General features: G+C 51.2%; 1 protein-coding gene and 1 non-coding gene across 3 annotated transcripts in view; one reads left to right on the forward strand and one right to left on the reverse strand.

Annotated features, from left to right (window-relative positions):
- Nucleotides 1–4,607: 4,607 nt before the first annotated feature.
- OLFM2 (olfactomedin 2) overlaps nt 4,608–18,796 on the reverse strand; it is a 73,283-nt gene continuing 59,094 nt past the window's right edge. For both annotated transcript variants that reach the window (XM_061149248.1, XM_061149247.1), the window contains exons 2-6: nt 11,485–11,634; nt 8,445–8,591; nt 7,724–7,943; nt 7,288–7,394; nt 4,608–5,763 (exon numbers count right to left, since the gene is read on the reverse strand). In XM_061149248.1, coding sequence (XP_061005231.1) covers nt 5,086–5,763; nt 7,288–7,394; nt 7,724–7,943; nt 8,445–8,591; nt 11,485–11,634 — 1,302 coding nt within the window. In that variant the 3' untranslated portion in view covers nt 4,608–5,085. The remainder of the gene's footprint in view (nt 5,764–7,287; nt 7,395–7,723; nt 7,944–8,444; nt 8,592–11,484; nt 11,635–18,796) is intronic.
- On the forward strand, nt 14,919–15,053 carry LOC133063011 (small nucleolar RNA SNORA70). The gene has a single exon (XR_009694324.1). It is a non-coding gene; the product is annotated as a small nucleolar RNA SNORA70 (small nucleolar RNA).

Raw genomic sequence — 18,796 nt, forward strand, 5'->3', positions numbered from 1 at the left:
GCTCTGCTGTCTGGCATTTCATTTCCCACCCTCGGGGCAGCGATCATCTCCCGCCACCCCTGGCGTCCAGGTGTCCAGGCCATGTTGCCTCCCGGGGAAGCTGCTCCTTTCCTGGGCCAGGGGTGCTTCCTAGCAGCAGCAAACTCTCAGGGAAGTGGAACAACAGCAGTCCTCAAACTTGGGTGTTGAGGAATGTTCTAGAATGCAAGGGCCCTGACTGCACAGCTCTGCATTCAGCAGGTCAGGTGGAGCAGGAGAACCAGAGTGAAGCCCCTGTTCACCCTTGGTGCCACCCCCCTCCCCCCGCCCCAGCCCACTTCAGTTGGAACAAATTACTCCCAACGCTCTGATGCCTGCTTCCCCATCACCGTAAGCATTCTGCCAGGACCCAGGCACCTTCTGCAGATGCTGTTACCATGGCAACGGGGGCCAGTGAGCAGGGGTACTGCCAGATGTCTCTGAGAGCAGGGGTCCTGCCCAGCCTTCCTGTGGCCGGTGGGGGGAGCGTCTTGAGCAGAAGAAATCCCTGTAGCAGATGTGGGAGGGGGCGGGAATCTTCAGGTGGGGGCTGGGGGCGTGGCCCACCTGTTCTTCATGACTCCTCAGAGCTGCCTCTGGATCCAGCCCTGGGCAGGAGGCTCAGAAGTCAGTCAGGGGGTTCATGGGTGTGTTGGAGAGGGAGTTATGTCTGTTCTGCACCCCACACGCACACTTAATGGGGAGCAGCCTGGATCTTAGGAGTGGTGGGCTAGCAGGGCTTGGGAACCCAATAAAATAGGCCCTGCCTGGTCTGACCCCAAGGAAGAGCCCCCCCTACCCCCAGAGCTGAGTCTCTGAACACAGGCCTGAGTTGCTCATAAAAAGTCACCTAGGCCAACTCCCATCTGGCCAGTTTCTGGAGCAGTTGCTCTCTGCCTTCCAGCGCGCTTGTTTTTAGGAAGGTTTAATGAGCCTCCTCTCAGATCTGTAGGCTGGGCAGAGCTGGCTGCTTGGCTGCCCCTCCAGACAGAACCTTCTCCCACCGTCTGTGGGGGCCACGAAGCAGACAGAGGCCCCACTATTGTTCTCTGGGGCTGGGGGAGCCATCGCCCCCTGTCCTGGTCCAGTGGAGACTCTGGGAAGGATTGGAAATGAGTACTTGGGGGCAGAAAGGTTTGCAGGGTTCTCCTCCAAAGTACCACCTGAGAAGTGGGCCTGTGCCCCTTTCTTAACACCAAATGCCCAAGAAAGGGTGCGGGTGCATTTTCCTGTGTGGGGCTGGTAGGGAATTTTTTTTTTTGCCTTGCCACCTGGCTTACGGGATCTGAGTTTCCTGACCAGGGATGGAACATGTGCCCCGTGTTGTCCTTAAGTGTGCGTCTGTCCTGTGCGACCCTGGGGTCCCCACGTCTGAGCATGACCACCTGCCTCCGTGGACCTCCCTCTTCCTTTGTCTAGCAGCAGCCAAACCCCAAACACAGAAGAAAGTTGCTCTTAGATAAACATGCCCTGGAGCCCACTCAGCATCCATAATTCAGAAGCTGTGGCTTCTGTCACCTGCTCCACACTCCCACCCACCCACTCCTGCCCAGAATCCAGGCCCCTGGATCCCAGGCCCTCAGGATGATGAGAGTATAGTCTACACCACTGGTCTGGTGCCTCCCCACCCAAACTACCCTAGGGGCTGGTTTCCACTCAGCCTCCATGTGCAGCAGCTTGGGCTTCTGTGGTCACTTCAGTTCCGGTACTGAACTGAACAGTTCTGTACAGTACTGAACAGTTCGGTACTGCCAGTAGATGGTCTGCAAAGCTTCCCCCTTGAAGCCAGTCTCGTCCATTATAGGGGAAGATGGGATCAGCAGGCAACCTTGGACACAGGCGGATGACATGTGACCCAGGCCAGGGTCAAGGGGTGGGGGGTTATTTCTCCTGCCCATCCTTTGTTGTTCAGTCGCTCTTGGCGACCCCACAGACCACAGAAGCGCCAGGCTTCCCTGTCCTCTACTATCTCCTGGAGTTTGCTCAAACTCATGTCCACCCATCTCATCCTCTGTTGCCCCCTTTTCCTCCTGCTCTCCATCTTTCCCAGCATCAGGGTCTTTTCCAGTGAGCTAGCTCTTCACATTAGATGGCCAGAGTACTGGAGCTTCAGCTTCAGCATCAGTCCTTCCAATGAATATTCAGGGTTGTTGGAACAAAAGCCACCAATGCAAAAGTATCGGAGGGTGGGGCCTGCCCCTGTGTTGTGTGTGAGAGAAGGCGCTGTTCTGATGCCAGGCACCTGTGGGCATCAGGTGCCCAATATGGACTGGAGGGGTGGGGTACAGATGTTCTAAGGTGGGTTTTTTGGGTGTGTGTTTTCTTTAAAGCAGGTACAGAGCAAAGTGCCTCTCAAAGTACTTATCCAGGAATCGATTATTTTCATGTCAAATTTGCTCATTTAAATGGAAATTAATTGCTTTTCTTGATGATTTCTTTAAAAATTGGTTTTAAATGCATGCATCAGGCAGTCACATTTATTATTCATTGGTTTCATTGGCAATGCAGCCTCAGTGTCCCGCGTTCCAGGAGATGCCAGCACAGAGCAGAAATGATTTCATCAAGAGAGGCCATTAATTAGAGATGGGGAGACAGGGAGGGAGGGTTCCTCCCACAGGAGCAGGTTTGGTCACCTCTGTGGCCTCAGCAGGGGGCGGTGGGGTTGGAGGGATGGGGAGCCCGGGTGGATGGGGCTGTTTGCATGATGTTTCTGCTAGAGATTTCGGTGGGGTGGGGGCTATGCATTGGGGTGAAGGTGGGGGTATGGGGTGCACTGTCTTTGTTCCTGGCCACAGCTCCTGAGGTGACTGTCCTTCCCCCTCGCCTTGCCATCTGTTGCCCAGGCCACCAAGGATCTGGCTAAATTAAGCCTTTATTGTGTCCTTCCCATTCGGTGACCCCCTTCCACCCCACCTCAGTCACATCAACAAAGCTTCTGAGGACCTGGACTCTGCTGACTTCTTCAATTTCTTCCCGACTAGTTCAACACACCCTTCCTGTCTCTGAGACTTGCTAGCTATGCCCATTTCTTGGCCTCTAGGAGCTCCGATCTCCACATTGGTCCCCAGTGAGGACTACCCCTGCCCAAGCCAGGGCATCGGGTGTGGGTGTGTCCAGTGGAAGACCCCCACGCACTCTCAGACTGTTGCTACCTTTTTGTTATTAGCTCACTCAGAACTAATAACTCAGGTGCAAGTTATACAAAATGGCTTTGAAATTACAAAGCCCAAACAGAAGAAAGAGGGAAAATTATTCTGTGTCCCACTCTCCTGGTGCTGTTGGTGTTCAATCATGTCTCTTTGTGGCCCCATGGACTGCAGCACGCCAGGCTTCCCTGTCCTCCACTATCCTGGAGTTTGCTCAAACTCATGTCCGAGTCGGTGATGCCACCCAACCATCTCATCCTCTGCTCTGCTCCTTTCTCCTTTTGCCTTCAATCCTTCCCAGCACTAGGTTCTTTTCCAATGAGTCGGTCTTCAGAGCTCCGGCTTCAGCAACAGTCCTTCCAGTGAGTATTCAGGGTTGACTTCCTTTAGGATTGACTGGTTTGATATTCTCTTTTGGCCACACTACGAGGCATGAGAGACCCTAGTTCCCCGGCCAGATGACCAGGGATGGAACCCACAGCCCCAGCAGTGGAAAGAGTGGAGTTTTAACCACTGGAACGCCAGGGGAGTCCCATCATACCTATATTCTTGAAAGCAGCCAAATTGTTAAAAAAAAAAAAGTTAAAAGTTGCCAGATGATCACCAGTGGTGCACCAATGTCATCAATGAGTGAAAGAAGAAAAAAAAAAAAATCCATGACAATGGGATTTCCCTGGCAATCCAGTGATTTAAGACTTCATGTTCCAGTTCAGGGGGGCAGGTTTGATCCCTGGTTGGGTTGGGCAGCTAAGATCCTACATACCTCCTGGCCAAAAAACAAAAACAGCATAGAAGCAATACTGTAACAAATTCAATAAAGACTTTAAAAATGGTCCACATCAAAAAATGCCTTAAAAAAAAAAAACTGACAATATTCACTTGAGGCCAGTCTTCAGTGCCATGATAGAATTTGCGGTTGTTTGGATCCTATTGTTTGGATCAACTGAAACAGCTTTGGATTGGGTCTCCTCACCTGGCTTCCCAAAGGATTCACCCTACCATGACCCCTGCCCTCATCCCTCCTACCCCACCCTCTACCTCCAACACCCCCCCACTTCACCCCCACCCTCAAGCTGGGCTTGTGCATGCCAAGTCCATTCAGTCATGTCCAACTCTTTGTGACTTTGTGGACTGTAGTGCCCGCCAGGCTCCTCTGTCCATGGGATTCTCCAGGCAAGAATATTGGAGTGAGTTGCCATGCCCTCCTCCAGGGTATCTTCCAGACCCAGGGATTGAACCTGCATCTCTTATGCCCCCTGCATTGGCAGGCAGGTTCTTTACCACTAGCACCACCTAGGACGCCCCAGACTTGTGCTTACCTGCCCCTATTCACAAAGCTTGTGTCCTCGGACAAGGGGACCCAGCTGGGATGGGCCTCCAGGCTCACCCTCCACCTCACCTCCTCTGCCTCTTCTAGACACACAGAGCAATTAAAGCGTCAAATGTCAAAGGTCCCGTTTATTCCGGCAACCCGGAAAGAAAAAGTGTAAATTAAAAAAAGGAAAAAAGAAACAGATCCATGCACTCAACTCCTTGGGCTGGGAGGAAGGGACGTGGGGAGAGGAGAAGAGGGTCTGGGTGGGATGCAAAAAAGGGAGGGAGGGGAGAGAGAGACAGATAAGCAGAGAGAGAGAGAGACCTGGAGAGTCAGATCAAATGAAAGAGACAGAGGCATCAAAACAAAAGAAAGGTGTATCAAAATCAGACCATAAAGAAGAGACAACCCAGAGAAAACGCACCAATAGAATACAGAGGCAGAGAATGAAAGCTGGGTGCAACGGTGGAGAGAAGAAAAACAGTACCGGGAGGAAGAGAGGGAGGGAAAGAGAGGGCAGGACAGAGACAGATAAACTCGGAGGGACACAGGCGGAGTGGAAAGGGCCCCGTGGCCCTCGTGTGGCAGCGTGAGCAGCGGCAGCCCCTAGGGGTCCCCGGCGGTGCTGATGACGTGGAAGAGGGTGACGTTGTAGAGCACCTGGTGGCCGTTGTTCCAGGTGTAGAGGGCGCGCTCCCGGGGGTTGTAATCCAGCATGGAGATGTGGGAATACTGGTTGTGGAAGGGCACGTCCGTGTACTCATAGCTGGACGTGTTGGTGAAGTAGGCGAAGTAGACCTTGGCCCCGGCCAGGTGGGAGTTGGTCACATAGAGCACGCCGCAGATCATGAAGGCCTCGCCGGCACTGCGCTTGGGGTAGCCGGTGTCCCACGAGCGCACGACCTCCAGGGTGTGCGGGTCCAGCCGGCTGACCACGATGTTGCCCGCATTCTGGTTGGTGGTGTACACGGCCCAGAGCCCGCTCTCGTCCACCATGAAGTCCATGTCCGAGAAGCCACCCCAGGAGTAGGGGAAGGTGTTGTTGTAGCCGGCCCCGGGGAGGCTCCGCTGCACCAGGACGGAGCGGGAGCGGAAGTGGTACTTGACCACCACGTTGCTCTGGTACTTGTTGTAGAACAGGGAGCCATTGTACACCACGTGGCCGGTGCCGGCCCATGGCTGGGGCAGCAGGTGCTGGATAAAGTTCTGGCCCTTGATGAAGTCTCCCAGAGTGCGGAACTCCAGGACGCGCCGGCCTTTGTAATAGCCATCCATGTACCAGACCTGCGAGAGAGCTGTTGGTCACTGGTGGGCCACCGCCGATGACCAGGGGTCCCGACAGTGACACGGCAATCACGTAGTCATGAGGGGTCAACAGTCACTGAGTGGTCATTACTCAATCACAGGACGTCTGGTGACCCTTCATGACCAGGCAACATCCTGGTGACTGGGGTCACTGGGTGAGTGCCATTGGCCTCAGACACTCGGAGGACAGGGCTTGATCCCCAAGAATCAGGGGAAACTGCAGTCCCCGGGGACTCGCTGGGCCTAGGAATTGACTGGTCACTGGATATGGGACGGTTCACAGTCATGAGACTGCCCTGGGGTGGCGAGAGGTCACTTGAATCCACTGCCTGTGGGTAATCCCAGTAACAGGAGGTGACGCCATGTCACCACCATCCTCTCCGTCAACATCATTCACTGTCACCAAGGCAATTAGCATTTATGAGTGCCCTTACTAGTGCTGGTTATTGGGTTAAATATCTTAAAAACTGTAAGACTGACATTATTATAACCATTTTGAAGATAAGGAAATTCAGGCTCAGCGACATTAAGGAACCTGCCCGAGATTCCCTAGCTAAGAACTGGTGGAAGTGGGATACAAATCCAAGTCTGATTCCCAAACCTAAGCTCTTTTTGTTTGTTTTGCTGTTGGTGGTGGTGGTTGTTTTTTGGTTTGGGCCACACTGTGTGGCTTGCTGGATCTTAGTTTCCTGACCAGGGATCGAAATTGGGCCCTGGCAGTGAAATCACCAAGTCCTAACCACTGGGCAGCCAGGGAATTCCCCTCAAACCCAGGCTCTTTAACCCCTTGGTTGAACCACCATGATGCCTCAGGAGGTCAGTGATCACAGTGGGGAAGTGGCTATAATGGGCTTCCCAGGTGGCTCAGTGGTAAAGAATGCCAATGCAGGAAACACGGGTTCAATCCTTGGGTGGGGAAGATCCCCTGGAGAAGAAAATGACAACCTACTCCAGTATTCCCGCCTGGAGAATCTCATGGAAAAAGGAGTCTGGTGGGCTACAGACCATGGGATTGCAAAAGAAACAGGCACGACTTATCGACTGAACGACCTATGATGGTGGCTGCCCAGGGACCAATATCTGTCACTAGAATAGTCACTGAGCAGTTAATGGATGGTTCCTATGGGCCAGAGGTGACAGGCAGTTGTGACCATGGGGGTCACTGGAAGTTCAAAGGTCATCGAGTGGTGCTCAGAGGTCCTAGTCCTTGGAAGGCACTGGCCACTGGTGGTTATTTTGAGATCAGTGCTCATTGGGAGCTGGTCAGTGGTACTAGTAACCATTAGTCTATATACAGTCACTGGAGGTCAGCTGACTTGCAGATTCACAGAGTTGGAAAGTTCTTGGTCACTTGGTGGTCGCTAGACAGTCAGGGGGAGGTCAAGGGCCCTGGAGACCCTAGGACAAGATAATCATTGATGTGGAGTCACTGGGCACCTATGGAGGGCCACGGGCTATGTCTCCCTGCCCCCAGGTTCTGACCCCCGGCGTGGGCACACTCACCCGGCTGTCCGCGCTGGGGGCCATCGTGTCCGTCATCCAGGAGCCAAAGCGGGACCCCATGGCCCGAATGGTGATGGGGTTACTGACCCCGGTCAGCTTCCCACAGCCTGGGAGGCAGCAACAGGGGGAATGAGGGTGGAGGATGGGAAGAGCCCAAGGGACACAGGGCAAGGATGAGGGGGTGTGGTCAAACTGAAGCGCTGGGACCAGGGCTGAGGGAAGATCCAGAGATCTGGTCCCAAGGCGGAGTTAGCTTGGGGGTGAGGAGGGATTGGGTCAGGGCCATTTCCAGGTTTGGGGGTCTATTTTTGGCCTTGGGTAGGAAAGTCAAGGATCAACGTTTAGAAGTTAGAGGTCAAAACCATGCTTTGAACACACAGAGGGAATTGGGGTTGGAGGTGGAGGTCAGGGGTCAAGGTCAAGCATCGAGGCATACCCAGCTTCTGGGCGCAGGCATGGAGCCGGGCTTCCAGGGCCATCACCCGCTGCTGCAGGTCCTCGTAGCCGTAGGCGCCCATCTCCTCCTGGATGGCGGCAAGGCTGCCGGAGAGATTCCTCACCTCCTCTCGCAGGCGCACGATGGTCCGCGTGTCCGCCTTGTACTGCTCCAGGACCGAGCTCAGTGGCAACAGCTCTGCCATCCTGTCCTTCAGCTCCTGCCCCCGAGAGGGAACCCGCGCTGACCCCGACCCCTGACCGGTGACCCAGACCTGGATCCAACCTTCAACCCACAACTTCACTCATGTTGGGGGGAGGAGTATTATTTTTATGGGAGTATCATCACTTTACCATGTTGTGTTAGCGTCTGCTCTACAACAAAGTGAATCAGCAAATGTAAACACATATCCCCTCCCTCTTGAGCCTCCTTCCCACCACCCACAATTGTTCAGTCGCTCAGTCATGTCCGACTCTGCAACCCCACGGACTGCAGCATGCCAGGCTTCCCTGTCCTTCACTATCTCCCGGAGTTTGCTCAAACTCATGTCCACAGAGTTGGTGCCAGCAATCCCACCCCTTATCTTTGATGCACACTTGACTCTTGACATTCCGCCCACATAGGACCGCAGATCCCAGTCAACCCTCTGTCCTTCCTGGAAGTAATGGGCACCAATCCCAGTTCTTCCTTTGACCTCTGACCTGAACCCTGAAGGACGCACCTGGAAGCTCTTGGCCGAGAGGGACCCGTCAGCTGCCCGGAGCCGCGCATCCAGGCTCCGCATGAGGGTCTCCATGCTGCGCACATACTGGAGGTCCCGGTACGTCCGCAACTCAAGAACCTCCATGGACTGAGAGACGTTCTGAACCTAGGAAGTGGGCGGGTTAGGGCGAACCAGACTCCTGTCCCCATCCCCAGGGATGCCACAGACAAGACCTGGTGGGGCCAGAGGCCAAACACCCAACCAACCTTCTCCTCTTGACCTTACCAGCAACCTCCCACAGGCACGCCCAATCTATCCATCTGGTCTGGCCACCACCGCCTCCCACCGCTCCCTGCCTCCCTGCTCTCCTCGCCTCCACCCTCATTCACAGCAGTCATTTCCACATAGCAGCCAGAGGGAATTTTTCTTTTATCTTTTGTCCACTCTGAGAAGCATATGGGATCTTAGTTCCCCATCCAGGAGGCAAACCCATGCCCCCTACAGAATCTTAACTTTTGGACCCTTGGGAAAGTCTGGAGAGGGAGTTTTTCAAAAGGAAGATTGAGTCACCTTCTCCTGCAGACCCTGCGAGCTGGTTCTGCCCCTTCGCCTGCCTCCTCTCCATGTTCATCCACTCCAACCGCCAGCCCCACTTCACTCTCATTAGCTCCTTCCCTTCTCAGGGCCGTTGTTGCTGTTCAGTCGCTAAGTCATGTCTGAGTCTGCGACCCCGTGAACTGTAGCACCCCAGGCTCCTCTATCCTCCAATATCTCCCAGGATTTGCTCATGTCCATTGAGTCAGTGATGCCATCCAACCATCTCATCCTCTGTCACCCCCTTCTCCTCCTGCCTTCAATCTTTCCCAGCATCAAGGTCTTTTCCAGTGAGTCGGCTCTTGGCATCAGGTGGCCAAAGTATTAGAGCTTCAGCTTCAGCTTCAGCATCAGTTCTTCCAATGAATATTTAGGACTGATTTCCTGTAGGATTGACTGACTTGATCTCCTTACTGTCCAAGGGACTCTCAAGAGTCTTCTCCAACACCACAGTTCAAAAGCATCAATTCTTTGGTGCTCAGCTTTCTTTATAGTCCAACTCTCACATCTGTCCATGACCGATGGGCCTCTGCACTTGCTGATCCCTCTATCTGGAGCGCTGTCCCTCTGTCTTCCCACAGCTGGCTCCTCTTCATCCTTCATGTCTCAGCTCCAGCATCACCTCCTCAGAGTGGCCTTCCCCAATCACCCTCCCTCAAGGGGCCACTCATCCTCTCTCCCTTATGTGGTTATTTTTTTCCAGTTGTGACTACTACCTGGAATGTTCTTATTCATCTGCCTCCTTCAGGTGGGGTCCTCAGAGGCAGACCCAGTGTCTGGTTTGTCCACAGCTGAATTCTCAATAAATACGAGATGCTCAATAAATACGGGTAAATGATGGAATGAAACTTCCCTTGCCCTGACCTCTCTGAATCAGCCCGAGGACCCCCTAGGTCCCACCTCCCCCTGGCTAAGGTGAGCTCCTCCCAGTCAAGGTGAACTCAGAGACAACAATGGATGCTTGTTGAAATATGCAGACATTCCTGAACCATTATTCATGTGACACTTGGAAGTTCTGAGAAAGCCAAAAAACAGCCTGACCATCCTGGACGTCACAAAACATTTTAAGAGTCATTGTCAACCATCAGGGGACACCCCCTGGATGTGTTTAGTGTATCCTGGTTTACAGTCTACGGGAACTTGAATACAATTTGTATCTTGCTGTTGTGTGAAAATTGTATGAATCTTGTGTGTGCGTGTGAAAATCGTTCAGTAGTGTCTGACTCTTCTACGACCCCATGGACTGTAGCCCACCAGGATCCTAAGTGTAAGGGATTCTCCAGGCAAGAATACTGGAGATTCCCTTCTTCGGGGGATCTTCCCGATCCAAGGATCAAACCTGGGTCTCCTGCATTGCAGGAGATTCTTTACCATCTGAGCCACCAGCGAAGCCCAGTATAAATCTTATTATGTTAAATTGATTCATAGTGCTTTTCAGGTCTACTATATCCTTATACTTTTTGTCTATTCATTCTATTTATTTTTTAGACTTTGATATTAAAACTCCAACTAAAAAATTTACCTGCTTTAAAAAGTTGTAATATATAGTGGAAATTATACGTAACTTTGTTCTGTATTTTCCAAGTCTCCTGTAAATGTTTTATCATACTTTCATAATTTAAAAAAGAAAGAAAAAATAAAAACAATCAGAGGACACCACATGGTCATCTTGAACAGTTCTAGTGTCACAGGCAGACAAGACTTCGGTGCCAACAAGGGTCTCTGTCCTCAGCTTCCTCCTCTATAGGAGAATGGTGGGAGGTGGCTAGTCCCTTTCAACACTGACATCAGAAGTGACTCATAAGCAGTTCATCTGGGTAGTGGCGAGAGACAGCAATCAGCCTGTAAAGGGCACCCAAATATCCTTGTATTGAATTGCTGTTGTTTAATCACTAAGTCGTGTCTGACTCTTTCTGACCCCTTGGACTGTAGCCCGCCAGGCTCCTCTGTCCCTGGAATTCTCCAGGCAAGAATACTAGAGTGGGTTGCCATTCCCTTCTCCAGGGAATCTCCCCAACCCAAAGATCGAACTTGCATCTCCTACATTGGCAAGTGGATTCTTTACCACTGAGCCACCTGGGAAGCCCTTGGATTGAATGGGGACCAGTTTATATCAGTCACAATCAGAAGGGGAAGAAATCTTCATGTATCTTGGGATGGAGGGTGAGACCCTTCTTAGCAGCTGAGTCCTGAGGCTGGGTACATGGTGGGGCTGGAGCTCACACACCAGAGATGCAGATGCTGCCACTGGAGTTCACCTTCCCTGTCCCCACATAGTACTCAGCTTCTCCTCCAAAAAAGCACAAGGAGATTTTTGACTAAACCACCCACCCGGAGGGCAGCCAGGTTACCCACCAGCTCTGCATAATCATGGCTTAGATCCGGCCCCGGCTGACCTGGTGGGAAGCAGAGGGGAGGGTGGAGAAGTGAGAGATTTTCGCAGGGGAACCTGTACGGTTCTTACCTTCTCCATCAGCTGCCGCAGCTCCCGGCTTCGGCCGTCTCGGGAGCAGGTGCTCTGTGCAGGGATCACAGCCGTGCAGATGCATTTTCCATCGGGGGCCTGGGCTGAAGTGTACAGCTGCCAGCCTTCTTCTGGGCTTTGGAAGAGGGTCTGCGGGGAGATCAGGGTCAGAGAGCGGGAACCCCAAGGGGGATTCACCCCCCCACCTCCTGGGAGAAAAAGGAGATCCCAGGGAGATGACAGATGCCCCTCCCTGGATGCTTGGAATGTCCCAGACCATGTGCTCTGCATGCCAGGGGTGTGTGATCTAAATCCTTCCTCAGGGAAAGCCCCATTTTACAGGTAACAAGATTGAGGTACGAGGGGTGAAGGAACACAGCAAGGAACTGTGGGATACAAGCCCTTCCACAAGATGAGAATTCATTCTCTCACACATATTTGCACACGCACACACCACTGCCTCCATAATCACCATTAGAACATAGACCAGGGGACTTCCCTGAAGATCCTGTGGTTAAGAATCCACCTTTGCGATGCAGGGACTTCGGGTTCAATCCCTGGTTGGGGAACTAAGATCCCACATGCTGCAGAGCAACCAAGCCTATGTGCCACGACTAGAGTCTGTACATCAAAATGAAAAGAAACTAAGACCCAATGCAGCCAAATAAATACCAAAAAAAAAAAACAAAAACCCTCCACCTATGTCATGCCCTCCTTCCCCAACTCCTGCTCCCTAGAAGCCCGAGCAAGGTAATGGCCAAAGGGTGACAGAGTCCTCACCAACACCTTCAAGTCTTTGCCTGGAAGGCATCATTTTCAGACTCCTACACTAAATTTCAAGTTAGATGATGCCACTCAGATAATTCAATTATCAATTACAGCTGTTTCCCAAACCTGGCTTCTTGGAACCCTGGCAACCTTACCAGGCATGCGAGGAAAAGGGGTGCTCTGTGGTCAAATATGTTTGTGTAATGCTGAGTAAAATGAGTTTTTTTTTAAGTGCAGGACTTATCAGAGCCTTTGAAATGCTCATGTGCATCAGGGAACTCAGCCATAATTTCCCAAACTTACTAGAAAATATCTATGAGTGCCTACTGTATGCCAGGCATGGGTCTGCGATAGGAACTAGGAAGAGAGGAGAGATGAAGAAAGTGTATCTATTGCTCCCCACGGATGTGGAAGAAGCAGACTTCAAGTATGGAATCCCACTGATGCTTCCAGAACTATGTGCACGCATGCTGAGTTGCTTCAGTCGTATCTGCTCTTTGCCACTCCATGGATTATAGCCTGCCAGGCTCTTTTGTCCATGGGATTTCCCAGTCAAGAAAACTGCAGTGGGTTGCCACGCCCTCCTCCAGGGGATCTTCCCAACCCAGGATCAAACCCAGGTCTCCTGAATAGCGGGTGAATTCTTTACTGTCTGAGCCACCAACGAAGCCCTTAGAACTATATGCTGCAGTGGATGCTACAAAGAAAGTGCAGAGCGTGACAAGGGGTGTTCCCTAGGCTGAGAGTCTCAGAGGAGGTATCCCAGGGAAGGGACACATAACCTGAACTGGAGGAATGAGTGAGCCAGGAGAAGGGGAGAGAGGAAGGGACGTTTTGGGCACACAAATTCTGACCAGTGGGACATCCCTGGTGGTCCAGTGGTTAAGATTTTGCACTTCCATTGCAAGGGCCTCAGGTTCGATCTCGGGTCGGGAACTAAGATGACACATGCTGCACCACACAGCAAAGCCCACCCCTCCAATTCTGATCAATATATGGAGGAATTGCATCAAATCCTCACTGGATGGAGCATACATCATGCCGCCTTGAGCTTCCCCAGAACATACTTCCAGCCAGTCACAAGTTCCAATCTTTTTTATTTTAATGACAATGTTGTTGCTGCTTAGTTACTAAGTCATGTCTGACTCTTGCGACCCCATGGACTGTAGCCCGCCAGGCTCCTCTGTCCATGGGATTTTCCAGGCAAGAATACTGGATGGAGTGGGTCGCCATTTCCTTCTCCAGGGGATCTTCCCTATCCAGGGATTGAACCCCTTGTCTCCTGCTTTGGCAGGAGGATTCTTTACCACTGAGTCACTTGGGAAGCTTGCAATTTTAGGGGCCCTAGGAAGGCCTTCATGAGAAGGTGTCATTTGAATAAAGACGTGAAGGAAATGAGGGAGAAGCCTTGGTGATATCAAGGGAAAGATGGTCCAAGCCAAGAGAACAGCAAGTGCAAAGGCTCTGAGGCAGGACCACACCTGGTGTGTTTGGGAAACACGGAGAAGGCTATAGCTAAAACAGAGGGAACAAGGGGGAAAGTGGGAAGGGGGCAGATGAGGACAGGGATGAGACAGGACAGCCTATGCAGTGCTTATGTGCTGTGGGGAGGACACCGATTTTTGGTCTGAGGGAAGTGAGAGCCATGGAAGGTTCTGATCAGAGGATGGACAGGACGTGACTCAGGTGTTCACAGGCGCCCCCTGGCTGCTGTGGGGGGAACAAGACTGGGGGTGTCGAGGGTGACCTGGAGACCAGGGCAGATGGGTGGACACTGAAGAGATGGGAAGAAACTAGAAGATTCTGGTCCTATCCATAATGCATCCCTACAGACAGGAAGGACAGTCTAGTAAAACCCCAAGTGTTTTACAGAGAAACAAAGCCCCACTACCATGGACTATTTGCACAGCTGCTGCTTATCACTGAGCAGAGGCTGTTTCCATGAGCTGTAGCAGAGATAAAAGCCAGACTATGAATTATGAGCAATCCTAGAGATTCCAGCTATTAGCCCACCTATTTTCTCTCCCACTCAATAAAGTCTTTTTTTTTTTAAGCTAATTGGAATGTGAACAAGTGGTATCATTGTACAGACGAGCTTGACTCCTCCACTAATTTATAAGAAAAACAAACCATTCATAAATGCCAACTGAAACTATTGTAATTAGTCATTCCTTGCACCTTATATACACATATTGGAGGTTGAGGGAACCCCCACTGTACGAGGTGCTGTGAGAAGACTCTTGAAGAGTCCCTTGGACGGCAAGGAGATCAAACCAGTCAATCCTAAAGGAAATCAACCCTGAGTATTCACTGGAAGGACTGATGCTGAAGCTGGAGCTCCAATACCTTGGCCACCTGATACGAAGAGCCGGCTCACTGCAAAAGACCCTGATGAAAGATTGAGGGCAGGAGGAGAAGGGGGTGACAGAGGATGAGATGGCTGGATGGCTCACTGACTCAATGGACATGAGTTTGAGCAAACTCTGGGAGATGGTGAAGGGCAGGGAAGCCTGGTGTGCTGCAGTCCACGGGGTCGCAAAGAGTTGGACACGACGGAGTGACTGAACAACAACCACCACCTCTCTGAGAGTCTACGTCTCCCCCATGAGGGAATGAAGCCACTTACCTTCCCAGCCTCCCTTGTGAGCAGAAATGGTCCAGGTGGTTTGCAGTCAATTAAGCCGACTGTGCTCTTTTCCCTATGGGGGCCCAGAGTGCACTGGCTACAGACAGCAGCCCCCTCGGTAGTGTAGATGGCCTGTTGTCTGTACAGGTTGCCCTAAGGGGTCTTGGAGACAGTCCTTTCCAGTGGACATTCATGACCGGCATGCTGTCTACAATCTAGGCTCCAGACAAGTATGCACGGTGCCTTTGGAAAGCCCCAGGGCACAGTGGTCAGGTCATAATGTCCCCCCGCACCAAGCTGCAGAACAAGGAGCGTGTGACTGAGGCCCTCTGCAGGGCCAAGTTCAAGTTCCCTGGCCGCCAGAAGATCCACATTTCCAAGAAGTGAGGATTTACTAAGTTTAATGCGGATAAATTTGAAACCACAGCGACAAAAAGGGGCTCATCCCAGATGGCTGTGGGGTCAAAGACATCCCTCATTGTGGCCCCCTGGACAAATGCTGGGCCCTGCGCTCATGAGAGCCTGGGCACTGTCCCCTCCTAACTTGTGTGTGCACGGTAATTTGCTTCAGTTGTGTCCAACTCTTTGCGACCCCATGGACTGTAGCCCACCATGGGATTCTCCAGGCGAGAATACTGGAATGGGTTGCCGTGCCCTCCTCCAGGGGATCTTCCCAGTCCGGGGACTGAACCCAGTATTCCTGCATTGCAGGCAGATTCTTTACCATCTGAGCCACCAGGGAAGCCCACCTGGTCTAAAACAAGAAGGATGCCCCAAGGGACTTCCCTGGTGGTCCAGAGGGGTTAAGACTCTGGGCTTCCAATGCAGGGTGTGTGGATTCAACCCCTGGTTGGGGTACTAAGATCCCACATGCTGCATGGGCAGTAAGTAAATAAATAAAACAACAACAAAAAAAAAAAAAACAATTTTTTTTTTTAAAAAAGGAGGATAGCTCAAGGATAGAAGAGTGACCCCAAGGCAGAGATAAATTAGGAGGCTGGGATTAACATACACCCACTACTATATATAAAATAGATAATCAACAAGGACCTACCATATAGCACAGGGAACTCTACTCAGCATTCTGTAATAACCTACATCAGAGAAGAATCTGAAAAAGATTTAGAGTATATGTATACGTGGGGCTTCCCAGGTGGCGCTAATGGTAAAGAATCTGCCTGCCAATGCAGGAGACACAAGAGACAGGGGTTTGATCCCTGGGTCGGGAAGATCCCCTGGAGTAGGAAATGGCACCCCACTCTAGTATTCTTGCCTGGGAAAGTTGATGGGTAGAGGAGCCTGGCGAGCTACAGTCCATGGAGTCAAACACGACTGAGTGACTAAGCATGCAGCACACATATGTATATGTATAACTGAATCATTTTGCTGTACATACACCTGACAGTTACACAACATTGTAAATCAACTGTACTCCAATATAAAATAAACATTTTAAAAAGAAAAGAAGAGTGACCCAGGAATGCCTTCCCCCTTGGGTCTAAGAGAACACAGAACTAGTTTCACCTTTGTTCATGGCAAATACACTTCTTAACAAACAAAAACAGAATCAAGAATGTGAGTTCAAACACCTCCATCTGTGCTCCCCTGGCCCTGGTTCCCAAGCAATTTGGACGGAATCCCCTAAAGATTCTCATTTATGCAGAGACAAAGCAGCCCGGTTCAACATAATTAACATCTCTTTCTTACATTCTGTAGCGTGTCCTTTGAAGCAAACAAGCCATTTTCTCTCAACATATGAAATACTGAATTGTAAAAGAGAAGCAAGATTTAAGTGGCACGGAGAGAAGACCTTCATGGCTTGCCTAAAGTAATTGTCTGCGTTGGATGCACCTTGCCGGAGTATTTTCTGCAGCAGCACAATTAAATGCCTGGGGTTTGGCTGCCAAATCTCTGCATGGCAGAGAATCTGAGTTTCACCCGTGGGGTTCAAGTTCAAATACACAGTCAGGTTCAGGTCCCCAGGAATTGCTGAAATGTCCTGGAAGGCTCAGCGTCTGAGTATCTAAATACCAGTTCCCCAGACTGGGTTGAGGTTGGAACCAAAGTCACAAATTCTTGGAGGTCACAGTCCTAGGAATAGAGAACACCTATAACTAATGGAAGGGGTTTCCCAGGTGGCGTTAGTGGTAGAGAACCTGCTTACTAATGCAGGAGACTTAAGAGACGAGGGTTCAATCTCTGGGTCAGGAAGATCCTCTGGAGTAGGTAGTGGCAACCCACTGCAGTATTCTTGCCTGTAAAATTCCATGGACAGGAAAAAAAAAATTCCATGGACAGGGGAGCCTGGCTGGCTACAGTCCATGGGGCTGCAAAGAGTCAGACACGACTGAGCACATCACTAACAGAAATGTTTGCATCAGCAGGTGTGAGAGCCCTCCTGGTACAGACACTTCTGGTCTGGTAGCCCGTCTCACCTCTAACGTGGCAAACGCACTGGAGGAAGACAGCCACTCTGTTAGTTGAGCGGTTGGTTCCAAGTTTAATATTCTTGCTAATGGGCTCTAAGAGCATAAGCCAGGCATTCAACTAGCTCTTCCTCAAATTGTCTTTTCTGGCCAGAATTTTTCAAATGCTTTCACCCAGGCTACTGCCCCAATTAAACAGCAGTCTTTGTAACCAGTCCAGGACTAAGGACGAGACACGCAGGGAAAGTTTTTCTAGCTGTCAGGTCCGGGATCATCAGCTCAGCCTACAGCTCCATCACCTACGTCTTGGTTCAGAAAACAATTCCTGGTTCTTTTGGCAGCAGAGCGATGGCCAGAGAATCCTGGGGGGAGGGGCAGCCAACCATTCAGTGCTGGCTCTCAGGGGTTTAGCCAACAGGAACAGAGCAAGCGGCTGTCTCTTAATGAGTCAAAGATATTATTGCATGTGAGGCTGTATAATTTAATCAGGAAGCAGAAGTGTCTTGGGGCTCATATATTTATTTGTTCCCCGCCTCGTTCCGGAGGGGACCGCAAGTGGTTTACAAGGATATGTAAAATACCGCACGATAGCTCCAATTAAAGAGGAGAGCAGGAATTAGATATTTCTGGAGGGCAGGCTGTCAATCCAGTGCCAAAGCCTTCAGGCGTCTGCATTTTGTATTTAACCCAGTCAATCCCACACTAAGAATGTAGCCCAGGGAAATGGTGTGGACGAGCACTCGATGGCTCTAAGAATGCTCATTAAAATGCTGTCTAAAATTGGACAAATGGAATTTTTTCCCTCTCCAGCCTTTTGTCAGTAGGGAGGCTGATTGATAAACTCTACAGCAGAACTTCCCTGGTGACCCAGTGGTTAAGAATCGTGCTGCCAGTGCAGGGGACATGGGTTCGATCCCTGGTCTGGGAAGACTCCACATGCTATGGGGCAACTAAGTCCATGCGCTGCAGTTACCGAAGCCCTCACGCCTAGAGCCCGTGTTCTGCAACAAGAGACGCCACCACAGTGAGAAGCCCGAGGTCCGCAGCTAGAGGGTAGCCCCCACCCGCCACAGCTAGAGGAGGCCCATATGCAGCAACGAAGACCCAGTGCACCAGAAGTAGATGAAATAAACTAAAAACTCCACAGGGAGGAATACTGTGTGTGTGCGTGTTAGTCGCTCAGTTGTGTCCGACTCTTTGCGACCCCATGGACTGTAGCCCACCAGGCTCCTCTGTCTATGAGACTTTTCAGGCAAGAATACTGGAGTGGGTAGCCATTGCCTTCTCCAGGCGATCTTTCCAACCCAGGGATCAAACCTGGGTCTCCTGCATTGCAGGAAGATTCTTTTATCACATGGGCCACCAGGGAAGCCCAGGGAAAATACTACGCACCCATTAAAATTGAGACCAAGCAGGGAGTTTTATCGCCATCTTTAAATGTATCTTGAAGCAAAAGTTCTCTACAATAAACACGGACTGTTCTCGTGAAGAG

This window comes from Dama dama, chromosome 9 (assembly GCF_033118175.1).
Source record: "Dama dama isolate Ldn47 chromosome 9, ASM3311817v1, whole genome shotgun sequence".
In the NCBI taxonomy this organism is placed as follows: Eukaryota; Metazoa; Chordata; class Mammalia; order Artiodactyla; family Cervidae; genus Dama; species Dama dama.